The sequence below is a fragment of the Phasianus colchicus genome, chromosome 3 (assembly GCF_987193195.1).
Source record: "Phasianus colchicus chromosome 3, bPhaCol1.hap1.1, whole genome shotgun sequence".
Lineage (NCBI taxonomy): Eukaryota > Metazoa > Chordata > Aves > Galliformes > Phasianidae > Phasianus > Phasianus colchicus.
The window spans coordinates 69594039-69611969 of record NC_143438.1 but is presented as its reverse complement, the minus strand read 5'-3'; the positions used below and the strand labels follow the sequence as shown (position 1 = coordinate 69611969).

At 35.1% G+C, this 17931-nt stretch overlaps 1 protein-coding gene across 1 annotated transcript in view; it reads left to right on the top strand.

Annotated features, from left to right (window-relative positions):
• Nucleotides 1-17931, top strand: part of MMP16 (matrix metallopeptidase 16) — a 178005-nt gene that overhangs the window by 144436 nt on the left and 15638 nt on the right. Inside the window, exon 7 of the mRNA XM_031590965.2 lies at nt 13779-13917. Within this exon, the coding sequence (XP_031446825.1) occupies nt 13779-13917 (139 nt within the window). The remainder of the gene's footprint in view (nt 1-13778; nt 13918-17931) is intronic.

The window sequence follows — 17931 nt, the reverse complement described above, 5'->3', positions numbered from 1 at the left end:
CATCCAACTGTCTGTGGACAGGGTGTCCACAACTCCTCTGGGCAACCTGTTCATTGCCTTACCACCTTCACGCTGAATACTTTCTTCTTCTAATTTGTCCTCTTTTATATTAAAGCCAGTACCCCTTATACTATAATTACACTCCCTGATAAAAAAAGTTCCTCCTGATCATTTCTCCAGGTTTCCTTTAAGAAGCGGAAGGTTAATACAAGGTCTCCCCAAAGCCTTCCCTTCTGCAGGCTGAAAATAGCTTCCCCAGCCTTTCTTCATTGGAGAGATATCCTGGCCCTCTCATCATCTTTGTGGCCCTCCTCCGCATTCACTCCAGCAGGACTATGTCCTTATGCTGAAGGCCCTGGAGCTGAATGCAGTACTCCAGATGGGATCTCATGAAAGCAGAGCATAGGGGGAGAATCATGTTCCTTGTTGCTTCTTACTTTTGAAAGCTATTTCATGATTTACAAACAACTTGTTATTTCAGTCCATGTATTCAGTTAGCTAGTTTGTTTCAATCTGTCTCAGAGTCCTTGTCTCCTCAATTGTTTAGTTACAATAACTAGTCTTTCAGGTTGGGATTTTTTTGCTTTTAGAGCATTTCATTAGAGGATTTCCTTAGCCAATGTGAATAATACAAGAACAAAGAAATATGCTTAGAAAGAACTTACTTACATTTAGAAAGATTGAGGTATAAAATAAAATGAATTCTTACTTTGTTTACAAGTGTCTTGTATCAAAATGCATTCTAGAGTACAAAGATTACTGCATAAAAACAATATTCTTTTAATACATCTATAAAAATATTTGGAGTACTAATTTCTGTGTTCTTATGCTATCGAGAATAAGTTTGTGACAGATGGCTTTGGTTAACAGTTGGTTAACAGTCGGATATAGTTTTGTGCTCCCTTGTCTTCATGAGCAGTTGAAAAAATGTGAAACAATAAAAATAAAAATAAATAAAAGTGAACAATAAAAACATATTATAGAAGAGGCCTAGCAATGTACTGTACCTGGAAATGATGCTAGATGATCTCCCAGACATGTCCTGGTTAAGAAGTCAGTCTTACTCATGTTGGTGAAAATTATTTTTTACTGAGTGAATCCTTTTGTGTTCTGTTTGGACTTTTCCAGTCTCCTTGGTTTGTCAGTGACAGATAGCTGAGTTACAGAAACTAGAAGTGAGTAATTTATGTCTTTGGCTAGGTCATCATTTCTCTGTTTGACTTCTTTCAGTGTTTTCCCTTTCAGCATCTAGAAACTTTGACAAAGCAAGTTGTCTCTTGCATTCTCGGTGAACTTTTGGTTATTTAGACCTAAATTCCACACAGAATCAATCCCCCTGTTTAGAGGGAAAAAATAAAGATGTATTATCTTAAGGAATTTCTGATATTCGAGGAAAGCCCAGTGACTCAGAAATATCTGTAATCTGCTCACTCCTCAGGCAGATGGTGAAGCATCATATTACATGTGATAAAGTGAAAAGGACAGACAGGTAGAGAAAATCCAGTTATCCTGATTTCATTAGAATGGTTGATCTCTTTTGACCAGGCAAAGATAAGTCTGTCCTGGACCGTTTTACATTATTTTTATGCTATTCCTTGCAAATATGGAGCTAACAATTTCCTACTGGTAATATATGGTTTTGAAAAAGAAATAAAAGTTATATTGAAAAATATAGCAAAAACAAATATTTCTTATTTTCTTCTTATGGCCCAAGATAAACAGGAAAAACAAATTGAAAAGAAATGTGGAAAAATAACCTTAAATTTTCTACCAGAGCTTACAGGCAGTATGCTTGATCTTCTCTGGCAGATATTTGTTTTGTAAGATCTATGCTATTGTTGTTAAGACAGTATAGCATACTGCTAAGGAATATTGTGCAGCTGGGAACAGAATTCTGAGAATATTTTAATGCTAACATCCTATCTATTCATAGGTTTCAAAACCTGATTACAACTTTATTTAAAGGGAAAAGGTAGTCCACCGTTACTGACACTCTTTTTCTTAATGAAATAGTAAAGTTTGATAGTTTGAATAAAAGTGGAGAGAATACAATCACAGAATCACAGAATCACAGAGTCACAGAATCACCAAGGTTGGAAAAGACCTACACGATCATCCAGTCGAACCATCCACCTATCACCAATAGTTCTCACTAAACCGTGTCCCTCAACACAACGTCCAAGGGTTCCTTGAACACCTCCAGGGTTGATGACTCCACCACCTTCCTGGCAGCCCATTCCAGTGCCTGACCATTCTTTCAGAAAAGTAGTATTTCCTAACATCCAACCTGAATTTCCCTGGCACAGCTTGAAGCCATTCCCTCTAGTTCAATCACCAGTTACATGAGAGAAAAGGCTGACCCCTACACTACAATCTCCCTTCAGGTAGTTATAGGGAGCAATAAGGTCTCCCCTGAGCCTCCTCTTCTTCAGACTGAACAAATCAATGAACAATATCAGACTTCAGTGATGAAGGAAGTTGCAAGACTACTATTAATGAAATTTAAAATAGAAGAGAGGCTCAAGTACTTGCCAGATTTAATCTAGCAATCTGTTATTAAAAGTGCTGGTTATTTAGTTTTTCATAGCACTATGAGGAGAATCTATCAGTGTAAGAGAAGTACGAAAAAGTATGTTTGTAACTAGAAAATCTGTGACTCATTTAAACAACATGTTCAGCATATATTCTATCTTTCCAAGAAAAATGGTAATGTGTTGACACAGCATATATAAATGCAGGCCTCACAGAAACACACTTTCCATTCCAGCTCAGTTTTCTACTATCATTTGTAAAGAAACAAGAACAGCTACAGAGTAACATCCTCACCTCATATGCAACAGCTAGTTAAACATTTTTATTCTTTAGCCCCTAATATATACTGACATGCTTTGAATTGTGAATCTATCAATTTTTTAATTATATTATTTAGAGAAGCATGTGTTTTAATGTAAACATGATACTTTTTTTTTCCATTTGAGTCACCACTGTAAGAATATTTGCAATTTAAATATAACATATACTTTATCAGAACACTTTTTTTCCCCCAAGACCAGGATATTTTTGCATTTTTAATGACAATTTTATTATTATTTTTATTATTTAAAAATGTGCAGTTCCTTATCTTACTATAGTGCAGAATATTCCATGAACTCCTGAGACTCATTGGCTTATATGGGAACTCCCCAAGCAAAAGAATTGGGTGCAAGACTATTTACAGACTATTTTGTAGACTCCCAAGTGCAGTCACTACTGGGCAGATAGCAGCTCTGTTAAGGCCTAATGTTCATTGGATGAAGAGTTTTGTACAGAACTTCATGTACATGTGCTGTAATTTGCAGTGCATTAGAGAGAATGGGAGCTTTCCAAGGATTCCTGGCTGAAAGCCTAGATTTAATGTCTTCAGAGGTTTTTATTGTGCTTCTTTAATGACTGGCTGTTTGTTTGTTCATATTGAATCATCATCATATGGCAGTAGGAACATTTCATGGAGTCAAAGTCTTTTTTACTTTGGACAAAATCAAAATGAACTGAAATGCTGAATCTAGTTTGGAACAGAGAAACCAAAAGGAAATATAGCTGTTTTTGTTGTTGCTTCTTTTTTTTTTCTTTTTTTTTCCTGTGACTGACTAATCACGTTGACAATAATACTAGATTGGTGACATGACTTGTATTGATTTGTTACCATTACTATGTTCTAGAACACATCAGAAAAGCCATTGAACTATCATCTCCAGTTGCACTCTACTGCAAGATCTGGCACTTTTAGACTTGTAGTTGGAATAGGTTAACTGGAAAAGTTCTGGTATGGAAGACTTTCCAGGAAGAGTTAAGTGCTCTCTGAGTATATGACAATGATATTATATGTAGTTTTCTCTCACAAAAGGCACAAATCAAACCATTGTGTTGTTACATATCTGAGAATGCTGCATTTCATATTTAGTGTCATCCATCTGCTGGTGGTAATCAAAGACTCTGTGACATAATTTAAAAGTATTCTACATAATAGTTTTTCCTAGAACTGAAAACATTCTGTATATACTCATAGATTTTTTTAGATTGTCTCAGGATATCTGGGAAGGTTAATAAATACAAAGGAGTGCATAAATATCATTGCTACTGTCTACAGAGGAAAAATAGGACAGGTGGATATGCATCAAAGCATTTTATAAAAAGCTGAAAAAAATTGATAACGAAGAAAATATAAAATATAAATTTGAATAAGGCAGAAAGAATTAAAATAATGGATATATTGAAATCACTATTTATTAATGAGAATAGATCAGAAACAAAATGAGGACACACTTCAAAATTTAATATTAAGCAAATATTTGAGCTAGCAGTGACCATAAACCCAATAGTGTGTACTTGTTGCTAAGAAGACAAATGGTATCCTGGTGTGCGTTAGAAAGAGCATGGACAGGAGATTGAGAGAAGTTATACTTCCTATCTACCCTGCTCTGGTAAGGTCACATCTGGAGTACTGTGTCCAGTTCTGGGCTCTTCAGTTCAATAAAGACAGGAAACTTCTTGAGAGAGTTCAGTGGAGGGCTGGGGTTTTTCTTCCAAAGCCAAAACATAGCATCATACCAGATATGAAAAAAATCAACTCTGTCCCAGCTGAAATCAAGGCAAAAGATGATTAGGAGCAACTGGCATCTCCCTTATGAGGAATGATTGAGCCTTGGGACAGGTCATCCTGGAGAAGACTTAGAAGTGATTTTAGCAGTCATTAAGTTAGAGAATATAACTTAAAAGTTGTGTTAGTTACTGCAGTTGGTTAATGCACTCACCTGAGCATAGGTAGGGAAGGACCAAGATTCTCATGAAGGCATTTGTTTCAAAAGATAATCTATAACCAAGGTTATCGATGCCTCTGAAAATAAGCTATGTTCACTATATTCATTTGAAAAAGTTATTTCTCCATTATTTCTGCATAAATTACGCCAAAACTGCTACATAAATAAACAAACAAGAAACAAACAAATAATTTAATGCCTCTTTGGGTACTTTTAAAGCACAATATCTAGTGTTTTAAGGGTTTATTTTTTTTTTAATATATGTATGTGTATTTTGGAATATTGAGGGAAATGCACAGAGTACTTGGATTCATATTGAGCATTTCAGAGCTGTCATACTGTAGAAAATAGAATTACACCTTTTCTAATGTAAAACACTACCATAAAGAATACTTCAGTTGTGTCCAGTTCACTCTAAAACAGATGAACTTCTTGTCCTCCCACTATTATTATTAATGAAATGTAGGTCCCACGAAACATAGTCACAAATGAAGGATGTGAATAGTAGATGAAGAAATGGTTCTTCCACCTGATCTTCCATCTGATCTTTCTGAGAGTTTAATACAGAGAAGCACCTGTAGAAATAACTATTTCTTATTATTCTAAGGAAAAAAAAAAAAAAAAAAAAAGCTGATTAGAAAATGTCTTTAATCACATAGCATGGGTAAAACTGACCAGATACATGAAGGGATGACTTGGCTGCACAACAGATGTGTCTTTGATTTTTTTATACATTTAAATGGTCACAACAGAATGTTGTCAGTTTCATTAGTTTTTGCTTTTTGACCTTTTGACCTAAAGTTTTCCTTTAGGTTTGTTTTGTGATTTTGTTTTGTTTTGATTTGCTCTGGTCTGGTCTGGCCTGTTTTGGTTTGTTTTCAACTCCTTGCTGTTCACAAGTCTGTTGCATGCTTTTTTTCCTCAGTCCTTGGCTGACATGGAGTTTTTACCCTTTCTTAAGCATGTTTTCTGAGAGGCCACCACCTTGTCTGTCAAGCTCAGCTATGCCCTGCACTGGTGCTATTGCAGCCAACTGGAACTGGCTGGAATGGGCTGTGAATAGCATGGTGTGGCTTGGTCTCTCCTCACATAGGATCCCTGTGTCCCCTACTGCCAGCACGTGGCACTGACACCAAATGCAAATGGCCAGAATATACACTTGACAAATTGAAAAACGAAGCTTTTGGATAAAATGAGAAGATTAAAATAGTTTGTAAAATAGAGGACAAAGTACATGTCTTGGATCTAACTTCGTGCAGCACTAGAAATGGGAGAACTGGGATGTGGTATTTTATTGAAATTAATACATAAAGTTAGGAGGGGTTTCAGAGGATTTGCCAACATTTTGGCTAATTGACCATACTTTAAAATTTGGTTATATTTTTGCTTCAGCTTTAGTTGTAGCTTCTTTTATTACATCCTATCTTTCTGGTGCATAAACCAGTAGCAGACGTTGGATGAACAAGAGTGCAGTTTGCAATTTCATTTAGCATCTGTGAAGGAGGTGTATTCGGCATATTAAAAAATGAAGGGGAAAAAAAACTTTCTTTTTTGACTATCAGTCTTTCAAAGTATCTACAGAGTGCCATAGTCTTTTGACTCCTTTGGAAAGAGAATTAGCATATTTTAGTCTCTAATCTTTGAACTCTAACCATTGGATTATTGATCCTCTTTTTAAAAGTACAGCAAGAGACTTCAGCATGCGTTATGAGAAATGGTTTTGCATATATCTCAAATGAGCTAAAGAGGCTATTCGATCTAAAGGTTCCTCAGATCAAGCCAAGAGAGCATATTTCAACATAAACAGAGCCCATTTTTGACCCCATGTTTTGGTTAAACCTGGCACCACAAAGTCATTTGCTCACCCTGCCCTTTCCAGTGCGATGGGAAAAAGAATCAAGCAAAAGAAAAAATTAAAACTCGTGGGTTGAGATAAAGCTATTTACTAAGATAGAGAAAAGGAAAAGGATAATAGCTGTGATAAATATATATACATATATGTTTATGTATATAACAAGTGATGCACAAATGATTGCTCACTACCCTCCTGGCTTTTTCCCAGGTAACCCCCAGGCAGCAGAAGAGAGTGAGATGAACTCCTATCCCATTTAAAAGTCCTTCCACTTGATGTCAATTGTCATGGAATATCCCTTTGGCCAGTTTAAGTCAGCTGTCCTCATTCTCTTCCCTCCCAGTGCCTTGGGCCTCTCACTGAGAATTACACTGGCTCTGTACAACACAGCTTATAAGCAACCATTAACATTGGTGTGTTATCAACATTGTTTTTCTCAAAGAACCAAAAACATAGAGTCATACCAGACACTCTTAAGAAAACAATTCAATCCCAGCTGAAACTAAGACAGCCTGAATAAATTGTTTGCCATTAATTTACATTGTCATTTACATAAAAGAAGAAATACTAGAAAAATATGCATGCTACTTCTTAGCAAAGATTTCCTAGGTAAAAGCATTCCATACATTTCATGCTTGAAAATGTATTTACACCTGTGAAGATTTCATGTCAGTTGTTTGGCTGAAATTGAACACTTCATTTCAGGTGAAATGTATCACTTTCTGCAAACAACAAATTCATGACTGTACCCATACCTTCTAGTACCTTCTACTCTGAGTCATAGGCAGTTCTTCTGATCCTGGTGTTGGTTAGATAAACATATTGTTAAGAAAAGGGGTATGTTCATTACAAACAATGGCTGTAATTTGTGCAGAGGAGTGCTTCGGTGTCTCATTAGCTGATTAGTAATGGGAATTAGCAGTAGTTAACAACTTGTATCAAGGAATTATATTCCTTACTTGCAAATGCAGGGAAGCATCAGAATGTGAAATGTATTTGATGCTCGTTTTGTGTCTCTTGAGTTGGTCTTGTGTCCACTACAGGATCTCACCATAGGAGGTGCTGAGGTTTTTCTGAGCAAAGTTAAAAGGTTTCTGGGTTCTCACACTGGTTGTTTTGAGTACATTTTCACCCCATTATAAGGTCATGCTGTTGTCACATATTCATTAAGAGAGATGAATTGGTTTTATTAGTTCAAATCTTCAACTCATTATGCATTCATCTGTTAGAGACTGGATAACAGTCCATAGCAGTAGTTATGGCAGATAACAGTAATTTTAAAGGAGCCTTGTTTGTTCTTAAAGTGAATCAGCTTAATAATAAGATGAGCTAAAGTATTCAGTCTGTACATAAAATAACCCATTTAGTTGTTTCCTAAAATGGGCTAAATTGGTAGCATCCATTTAATGTCTGATTCCAGTGTCACTAGAACCAATTGTTTTCTTCTGTGTAATTAAGTAGGAACTGAAGTAGGGCTAATCTATACATTTCCTTGCAAATCCTGTATGCATTAAAATAGTAATAATAATAATGTCAGTACTCATTCTCAAAGCTAATATTTTTTCTACTTTTAAATTCCTTAGACTGTAACTCTTTCTTCTGCTCCATTAAAATTGTTTTAAAGAAAAATTCTCAAAAGCATTTTATTCTTTTTTTCCTATTATGTACATTTCTCTTTAAGTTAAATGCTATAAATTTCAAATTTGGAATGTTGAAAATGGATGCTATGAAAGAAATAGTGAAATTCCCCAAAATAAGTAGGAACAAAGACTTTAAATCCATGCGTTGCAGGCCCAGTAGCAAACCCTGTTATCCTGCAACCATTGGAAATTCAGATGAACTGATGAAGTGGGTGTGGAAAAGTGGCTTTTGAAATTATATCAAGATATGATATATTATCAAGATATTCCTGATATATAACTACTTTGATACAATAAATATAAATAATATTCACCAAAATTCATGGAACTTTGAAATATTTTTATAAATGTGTGTAGTAGTGGACCTTCATTCTCCCCTGTATCAGGTCTCTGGAGGTTTTATTCTGTGATGTTTTTTTTGTACACAATTCTTCTTTCTCTGCAAGAAAACAATTTTAAATCACTAAATATCATAGTTCATTATTTACCATGTGCTCTTTTTGCAGTGCTCAGATGGGAAAAGCTTACGATGCACATTTGTCTGATTTTTTCAGTTTGCCTCTCCAGCTTTGCATAGCTTCTGGGAATTTTTGATCTTCTATTGACAAAGGCTTCTTTTGCATGTGATGAAAGGTGGCCTATGGGGAAAAGGCATGACCCAGGCTGAAACCATCATGTATTTTGTCAATACTATTAACCTACAGTGTTAATTGGAATTCAGCATTTGATTAACATTGATTTAGGGCAGAAGTATTACATTTATTTGCCTTTCTGTAGAAAATTAAATTGGCCTAGCAGTGATGTCTGAGGAACAGCCATAGGAAAACTCCTTTCTCCAGCAGCTGTAGATACGCTGTTTTTCAGTTTTGCATCTCATTCCATGTTTTGATGGTGGAATACCCTTAACAGTACTACATATATACTTTAACAGCACAACTTTTCTTTCCTTCTGTACTCACAGCACGTTTTCATATTCTCTTTAAAACCAGCACAAGACCTAATTTCTTAAAGGCAAAATAATTTTTGTTGCCAAGTGTGAAAGCGATCACAAAAAAGGTTTCCAATTTTTTCTTTTTTTTCCTTTTTCTAACTCCGAATTTTTAGAATGTATATCACATTGGGCAGTTTTTCTGTTTTTAGTGAGTGCTGTTTAGAGCTCAGAGTCAAGGTTGACATGCTGCATGTCATTGCAAAATTGTAGGTGGAGTTCATTAAGCATAGAATAAAGATCAGAGCTTTAGAGATTTTGCAACATATTAATGTTTTACCATTGGTAATGCTTGTTGGTCCAGAGATGAAGGAGAAAATGTCATGCTGATAGAAAAAAAAAAAAAATTGCCATTAATTTCACACTAAAAACTCTACTAGCTTGATTTTTTTTTTTTTAATAAATTAATTGAGATATCATCAGATGGTTTTAATTCATCTACCATCAGTTTCAGTCCTGAAGGAATATGGAAGAAGTTTACAATGAGAATAAATATCAGGGAATGGCATGGAAACTATTATGATAGAAATACAGATTAAAAAGTCCATTTAGAAAAATGAAATGGCAATTATGTTTAACAATGTGAAATAGAAATAAATAAAATAAAAGATACGATGTTTTTGATTAAGAAATTTTTCTAAAAGAGTTCATGGAATCAAATATGATGAACTCAACAAATATGAATTTACCTCAAGCATCACTGAAAAGCAAGTTTGTTTATTGTGTAGCGTATTCTCATTATGAGCCAGAATTTTTTGCTATAACACAGCTCTCCATTCAAGATTCTCCACAAGGAAATGCTTTTGTGAAGAAGATTTTTGCTATTACCATGCACAAACTACTACATTTTAATCCCTTCATCTAATCACTAAGCTATACCTGTGTGGGAGAAATTACCTACAGTGTTTACTGACAGCACAGAATGGTTTATGTACAACCTCACTACAGTTTGTTTCCTCTTAAAAATTTTGTAACAGTCAATCTGAGTGACTGTTCCTGCTCCTTCATCCTACTATTACTCTTTGTCCATAGTAGTATTTCTGAAGTAGCTCACAGTCTGTCCTTACTCAATGCCCATTTTCTGATTCTTAAATATATTCTTCTCTTTTGAATTCAGTTTTGATTTTTAGTTAGTTTGTTACAGTTCCTGTTTTTTGAACTGGAAATAATTGTCCAAGTGGTTATAATATTTAATGATCTATTATTATACAGTATCCCAGCTGCACTGGGATGATCCAGGTATTTGGTTAATGGCTGCAGATTCTTACAAAAAAACATTTGCTAGCCAGCAAGGAAAGGCGCTAAAAGCTGTGTGGTTTTTAGGTTTAGGATTGCAATGCATGTGACAAGTCATAAGTTCAATCTGTCTGCAGGAGTGTTTTGGGGAAATAGAGTAATTAGAAGTATATTAAATCAATAGTGGAAAGAAACAGCTTTTCAATGCACAGTATTTCTCAAAAGAGACAAGATTGTGTTTATTTAGTATAAGCAAGTATGCTGAGTTGCATTTTGTCAGAGAAACTGTTTCAGACTATTTACTTTGAGTGTGAATAAGTGAATTCTTGGAGTGAATAAGCTTTCTTTATGACTGTGCCTCTTTCCAATTTCAGTAATAGCCAAATTTCATTGTAAATACGTTTTCAAGTACTTGTATCTGTTTATCAAAATGCAGATGATTAAAATGCTAGTAAATAAAAGTTTGTTAAGGAGAAATTTAGTAAATTTTGTCATATGTGCTGAAATGATTCATTCTTTCTATAAACAGAGCCTTCCTACTTGATACCTCTGAAAGATCCTTGGCGTGTTTCACTGCCACAGTTTCTCAAACTGAGTTCCAGAGTTTGAACTCTGGCAATCTAAAATTGTTAGGTCTGTTAAGTTCATATAAAATTCAGCCAGGAAAATTCAATTTACATAAACAAATTGTCCTGTCAGTGTTCACCAGCATCTACCTTTCAAATACTTTTAAATGGTCCAAACTTCCAGTTTTCAGACATTGCTAGATACTTACTCTGTCTTGTTGGTCTGCCTATCTCTGAAAATACATCTCTTGGCAAATAATGTGATTGTTTCTATCTATTTATGTAAGAATATAAAAATACTAAAATTATACCCTTCCAAAATTTTATTTCTGTGAAAATCTTTCATCAGTCAGTTCTTGGAAAGCTGTGTTAGTACATTTCAAGGACAGGAAAAATACTAAAAGAATTTAGGAAGGTCAGTGAGACAGATTATTTGGTAATGCTGGTGCTGCTCCATTGAATTTCTTGAAGTCAAGGAATTTATAGTAATGCACATCTGAAGGCAGAACTTGGTTTATTCTGTTCAAATTGCGTTTCAGAACGGAGTATTTAGACATTAAGAGTAGTGGCATATGAAGATCATATTTCAAGCAATAGATTCTTTCTTCTTAATATTTGCCAGATATATCAAATTATAGAAAAACCTCCTGAAAACAAATAGAAGGACAAAGATTCTGGATTAGATCTTGCAAAGGACTGCTGTTGTTGGTGATACAGAAAATGAAAGAAGGTAAATGAAGGCTAAACACCAGTGAGCAGCTGCAACTTTTGCTAAATGCTTACAACTTTTCACACTGGCAGCTATTATGTTGTCATACACATTTCTGCAGATGCCTGTGTACGTCGTGAGTCTGCATGTGTTTAGAAAGGAATCCATAAAAGTAAAGTGCCATTAATTCCTAAATTATCACCTTTGGTTTAGGGTTCTTCTCAAGTGATAGGTGACTGGGAAAGTGTATCAGAGAGTTGTCGTTGCATATTTTCTGCTTTTGTTTCCTTGTTTGTCAATTTGCTGATGCCTCTAGACAGAAGGTGCAAGCCTAGTGAGCCATAGTAGTAACTGATACCAGAAAGAAAGGAGTTTGGTTATTTGTTGGCAATTTTGTTTTTGCTACCCTTTTCATGACTATAAAGACAGGTTCACATGAGAATGTTTTGAAATTATTTCTAAACTTGAAATATATATTAATTCTAACATTTTTAAGTATATTCCTTTTAATCTTGTTCTTTACTTTTATCTGTGTTTTGCATTTCATTGAAAAATGTTTAACTTGTGTTAATTTCATGTGAAAAAATTAGTCACTCAATACGTAATTCATCAAATTCTGAAAAAAAGTGAATAAATGTAGGTATAATGTGCATAATCCTTAAAACTAGCATGCTTGGGTTAGCAAACATTATATTGCTCCCATGTGGTTTGATTGATGTAAGTGGTGGGTACAAGAGGCAGAGTTAGCCCTGCACTGCACATTTCCCTCCATAATGTTCTGTTATCTCCTACACAGTCCATGCTGGAGCCACACACAGTCAAATCAAGAAAAATATCTCTTAAAATCACATGGTAATCTACAAACTACAATCTTCTGAGGTTATGTAACTAGATGTTCAGGGCCACATGCGGCCCATAGTTTGCAGGTTGGACGCGCCTGCTCTAAGCTGTGCCACTTTCCACAAGAGCACAGATCTCTTTTGCTTAGCAAGCTGATCCGTACAGAAGGTGTAAAACACTGGTAATAGATATCTGCCAAGATAGCTCTTTATCGTGTAAGGGGCTTTGTTCTTTTTTATATAATATTATTACTGTAAAAAGTGAAATACGTGGCTAGATCATCTATTGTCAACAGGAACTTTTTGTTGTACCACTTCAGCTCTTATAGCAAAGATGTTTTTAGCGATTCCCACCAAATGGATTACATATTAATTTCTCAGTTGAACATTCCTTATCAGTCAACAAGGCGCCTTCCATATAATTCTCACTTAATGCAATAGCACTTAATGCATCTATCAATAGCACATCTATCCCACAGGGAGAAACCATTTTAAGTGTCAATAAAAGGGATGGGAATTTGAGCAACCGGGTCTAAAGGCAGGTGTCTCTGCCTATATCAGGGGGATTGGAAATAGATGATCTTAAAGGTCCCTTCCAACCCAAACCATTCTATGATTCTATGATTTGTTGACATACTGGATTTAACACTTATAATTGGCTATAATATTAAACTTTTGCCATACAAAGACTGCAAATCTTCAGTAAAGCTGGGGCTATGGTACTAACGTTATAGCTATATTTATGGACATTGCACTGTTAGCAGCCACTGCAGAGAAATGGCTTGCAGAATTAATTGATCACACATATACGTACACCTCAGTTCAAAGCACTTGTAGTCTTCTAATGTTGAGCCTCTTACTGGAATGATTTTGAGAAGATTACATTATATTATACAGTACACTGTGCATTCTGCTGAAGATTGTTTGCTCCACACACACAGTTCAAGTGGACAGCTTATTCTAACCTCAGGGAACAAGCAGTTTTGACACGTTTGGAATGAGAGGAAGTAGCATGAATGCACAAATACAATTATGTGAATACCAAAAGAATCTGCACTAAACATGGTAGGATAGGCTGTTCATTATTTCCAGGATATCAACTTATGTATCAGTGTCTCAAAGCATAGTAAGAGTTGTGTATTTGGTTTTCAGGATCAGTGGTTTTGGCGAGTCAGAAACAACAGGGTGATGGATGGGTACCCCATGCAGATTACCTACTTCTGGAGAGGGCTGCCTCCCAGCATTGATGCAGTTTATGAAAACAGCGAGGGGAATTTTGTCTTCTTTAAAGGTAAGAAAAGTCAGAATTTGTGTAATACTTATGACGATTTTTTTGGAATATATTTACCTATTTTTACTAATGGTTTGTAAATTATGTTGTAAATTCATAGCTAACTGAAGAGTACATGAGTTATGTTTTTTTATTCTGTCAACTCAGCTTTAATTTATGATTACCCTTCAAAGTATCAGATTTTTTACTCTGATATATGCCATAGAAATTTGGACGTACAAATTCAACACATTGAAGTGCAGTGATCCTTTTTTGGACCATTTTGGATCCTATGAATCATATGGATTTGTATCCTATGCAATCTTTCTTTGGAAAATGTGGATTAGATGCAAGGATGCAGACATTCAATGTATTTTCATGTACTTCTCTTTGTTCTTCTTTCTTATTACAAATGATCTTTGCATTTTTAAATGTTACATCATCTACATATATCTTACTGTCTACTGTGCTGTATTTATTTAACATGAGTATTATGATGCTAAGAGTTTCAGGTGGGAAATGAATTGCTAAAATCTTTTCCATAGATGTATCTTCAGTATTTTTATAAAAGTTTCAATCTAGGCATCAGTGGATCATTAAAATTATTCTAATTCTGATTTTGTGAGAAATTGTTCTGCACGTTGAATGAATTTTATTTAGCAATAGAAGAGTGAAAACCATATGAAATATGTTTGATAAGATAATACTTTAAGAGAAGAAATAAGAAACTGCAATTTGTATTGTGTCTGATTCACTTAATCCACTACAAAAAGGTAGAAAACATGTTTGTTTCTAAATTGTTATGTCAGAAATGAATCGTTTTTTACGAGCAGAATAATTAACAGGAAATATAAGAAATATTTCATTTACTATGAAAAGGTTATCACCTTTGGAATACTAAATGAAAAATACTTAATAATGTGAAGAAATAGCACATAACAGTGCAATGAAGATTAATCATATGTTCTGTTACTGGGGAACTGGAAGTGTTCGAGGCCGGGTTGGATTGGGCCCTGGGCAATCTGATCTAGTACTTGATCTAGCAGTTGGTTACCCTACCTGTGGCAAGGGATTTGAAACTTGATGATCCTTAAGGTCCCTTTCAACAAAAGCCATTCTATGATTGTAGGAACTTGTAGGCTTTTTGTTGTGAATTGTAAGATAAATTGCATTCCATGCAGTACATTTCTATTTACATTACATTGAAACAATATATGCTTATATTTGTGTTACCATAAAATAATGTCATAAAATCTAAGAAGTTAGTAAGTTCAGGAAACATTACGAAAGTACCTCAAAATTCCTATGCCACTGCTTGATTTTTGTGTCTGTGGGTCATGTAAGGATAGAGGAATTATTCTGTAGGTATTTCTTGGCTTATGTTACATAGAGCAAAGGAACCATCCTGTGCATGCTGGAACTCTTCCTCAATAATTCTGGGATCCACTGCCTGAACTTCAGACAGAAATTATCCAGCTCAGTGTCAGACCTGCTTTCCTTTCATTTCCTGCCCAGAGATCAAAATTTGTTCTGTCATTATTTAAATCTTCATCCCAGTGCTGGCTGACTCATGTTAGGCCTTAGAGGAATAGATTGATTGTATTATATGTAATATCGTAAGTTTACAAGACAACAGGAGAGGCTAAGAGGAATTTTTTTTAACATGGGAAATTAAATAATCAAGATTAACTTAAGCAAGCAGAAAACAACAGTAATGTGTTCGTACAAGTCATACAATTATGTTCTTTTTTCTCTTGCTTATCCTCAGCTTATGCTCCCTGTGTTCAGATCAGCCAATTTTGTGCATTGATATCATATACCTGGATTTTAACTTGCTTTTGTTCAGAGTTCCTTCCTTTGTTTTTTCCAGTGATGTTTGTACTGTCTCTTTGTTCGCAAAAGTCAAAAGTGCTTACATTTCCTTATAGGAATTTTTTTCTGGTTTTTTGCTTCTCTGTCACAAACTCTTTGTGATTTTCAATATCTATCTGATAGTATTTGTTTATCAGTGGAATTCATATTTTCCTAATGCCACAGGATTGATAGGTTCAACTGAATCTTTTATATGTGTATCCTTGACAATTCCTGTTAAAGAAAGAGCTCAGCTGATTTGTGAAACATGCCAGCAGAAGTCTATGTACAAGGGTTGCTCTGAAAGTAATGCCTCCTGTTTTATTATGTTGGCCAACAAAATTGGAGTTAGATGTTGGTCATATTGCAGTAGAGGTCAAACCTTCCCACCAATGTTTCGTTACATTTTGTTGCCATGTAGCAGATGGCAGAAGAGGGGCAGTCTGAAAAAATGCATCTGGGATGGAAGTGCATATGAAGCAAAGTTCTGGAATTGAATTCTTCCATTGGGAAAAAATGGCACTCATTGACATTCATGGACTTGCTGAACACTTATGGAGACCAAACAGAGGATGTAGCACAGTGAGGTGATTGGTGGTACAGTAGTAGTAACAGTGATGTGAAAGACAAGCCATGTTTCAGATGGCCATGCAGAGCTGCAATACCATGAAATGAAGAGCTTTTCAATCAGTTCATCCATGCAAACTGACAGATTATAACTAGTGAACTGTATATGGAGCTGAATATCTGCTTCAGTGAGTTGGAAACAGTGGTGGAAACCTGGAATATCTCAAAGTTTACACCAGGTGGGTCCTGCAAATACTCACAGAGGAACAAAAAGACCATTTGCAAGTTTTTCAGTACCTATTGAACCAATATCAGGCTGAAGGGGACAGTTGTCTGTATCACGTAATCAGTGATGACAAGTTGTGGTGTCACCTTTATAAGCCAGAGTCAAAATGGTAGTCCGTGGTGTGGCAATCTGTGAATTCCCCATCAAAGTATACACAGCTTTCAGCAGATAAAGTGGTGTGCACTCTCTTTTGGGATAGGAAAAGAGTGATCCTTCTGGAAGTCCTGGAGCCTGGAGAAACCATCAGCTCTGATTGCTACATCATGCTTCTGACTAAGCTGAAGGCTCAAACTTCCAAAGTCAAGCCAGAGAAGAAGACAATATCCTTACTAATATTCTCCATCTTTTGTTAGCCCTGAAGTAGTCAGGCAAGTGGACTAGATAATCTTTGATGGCCACTTCCAACTCAACTCAACTCAACTCAACTCAACTCAACTCAACTCAACTCAACTCAACTCAGCTATTCTATTCTAATTTGATTTGTTTAGATACTTGCCTTTTATGACAGAAATCATCAAGTTTGAAATAGTTGATTTAAATGATAAAACAGGTTTAAATCTTCATTATTTTTTTTAATTAATAGTAGTACTAGATTTTTCCTACTTTTTTGTATTTTTTTTGTAACAGAAGTATTAATAGACTTCTGTTTTATAGTACTAGAAATAGAATACAATGCAGGTATAAAAATATTTGGAACAACTTTTTTAAATGGGAGCTATGTTGTAAAATATGAGCCATATGCTCATATTGCGAAGGCAGCTCAAGATGGAATATTTATTTATGATCCTTTGAAAAAAACTTTATAATTTATTTTTTGCTATGAGAGATGCAGTTCTTCCTTATTTGTCCTAATAAAAATCTATCAGTATGCTTAAACCTTGTTAGCATTACTCTTCTGAGAATATTTGAGGAGCCTCTGAGACCACACATTATGTGTTAGATGTCTATAGAAAATATAGTTACATGAAGTTCAAGACTATTGGATCAAATGTCTTCTTTGGATTTGAAATCTTCCTGGTTTTGAATATTTTTTCACACATTACCATTTAAACTAATTCCATATCTTTTTTTTTTTTTTTTCCCATTAATATTTGTTTGTACAAAGAAAAAGATTGTAAAATTTCAGTAGGATGCTTGTAGTGCAAAGCTATAAAGTGATACTTGCTCATTTTGGGTGGCTTAAGATACTTGGCCTGCCTCCTTATGACTCATAATGCTCATAAAGTACACAGCAATCTGGTGGACGGCTGCTTATAAAAGGCAGCTGTTTACATTCTTGTTACTATTCATTGCTAGTGTTCATGCTGAAAGCTAATGAGAAGATGGCACCA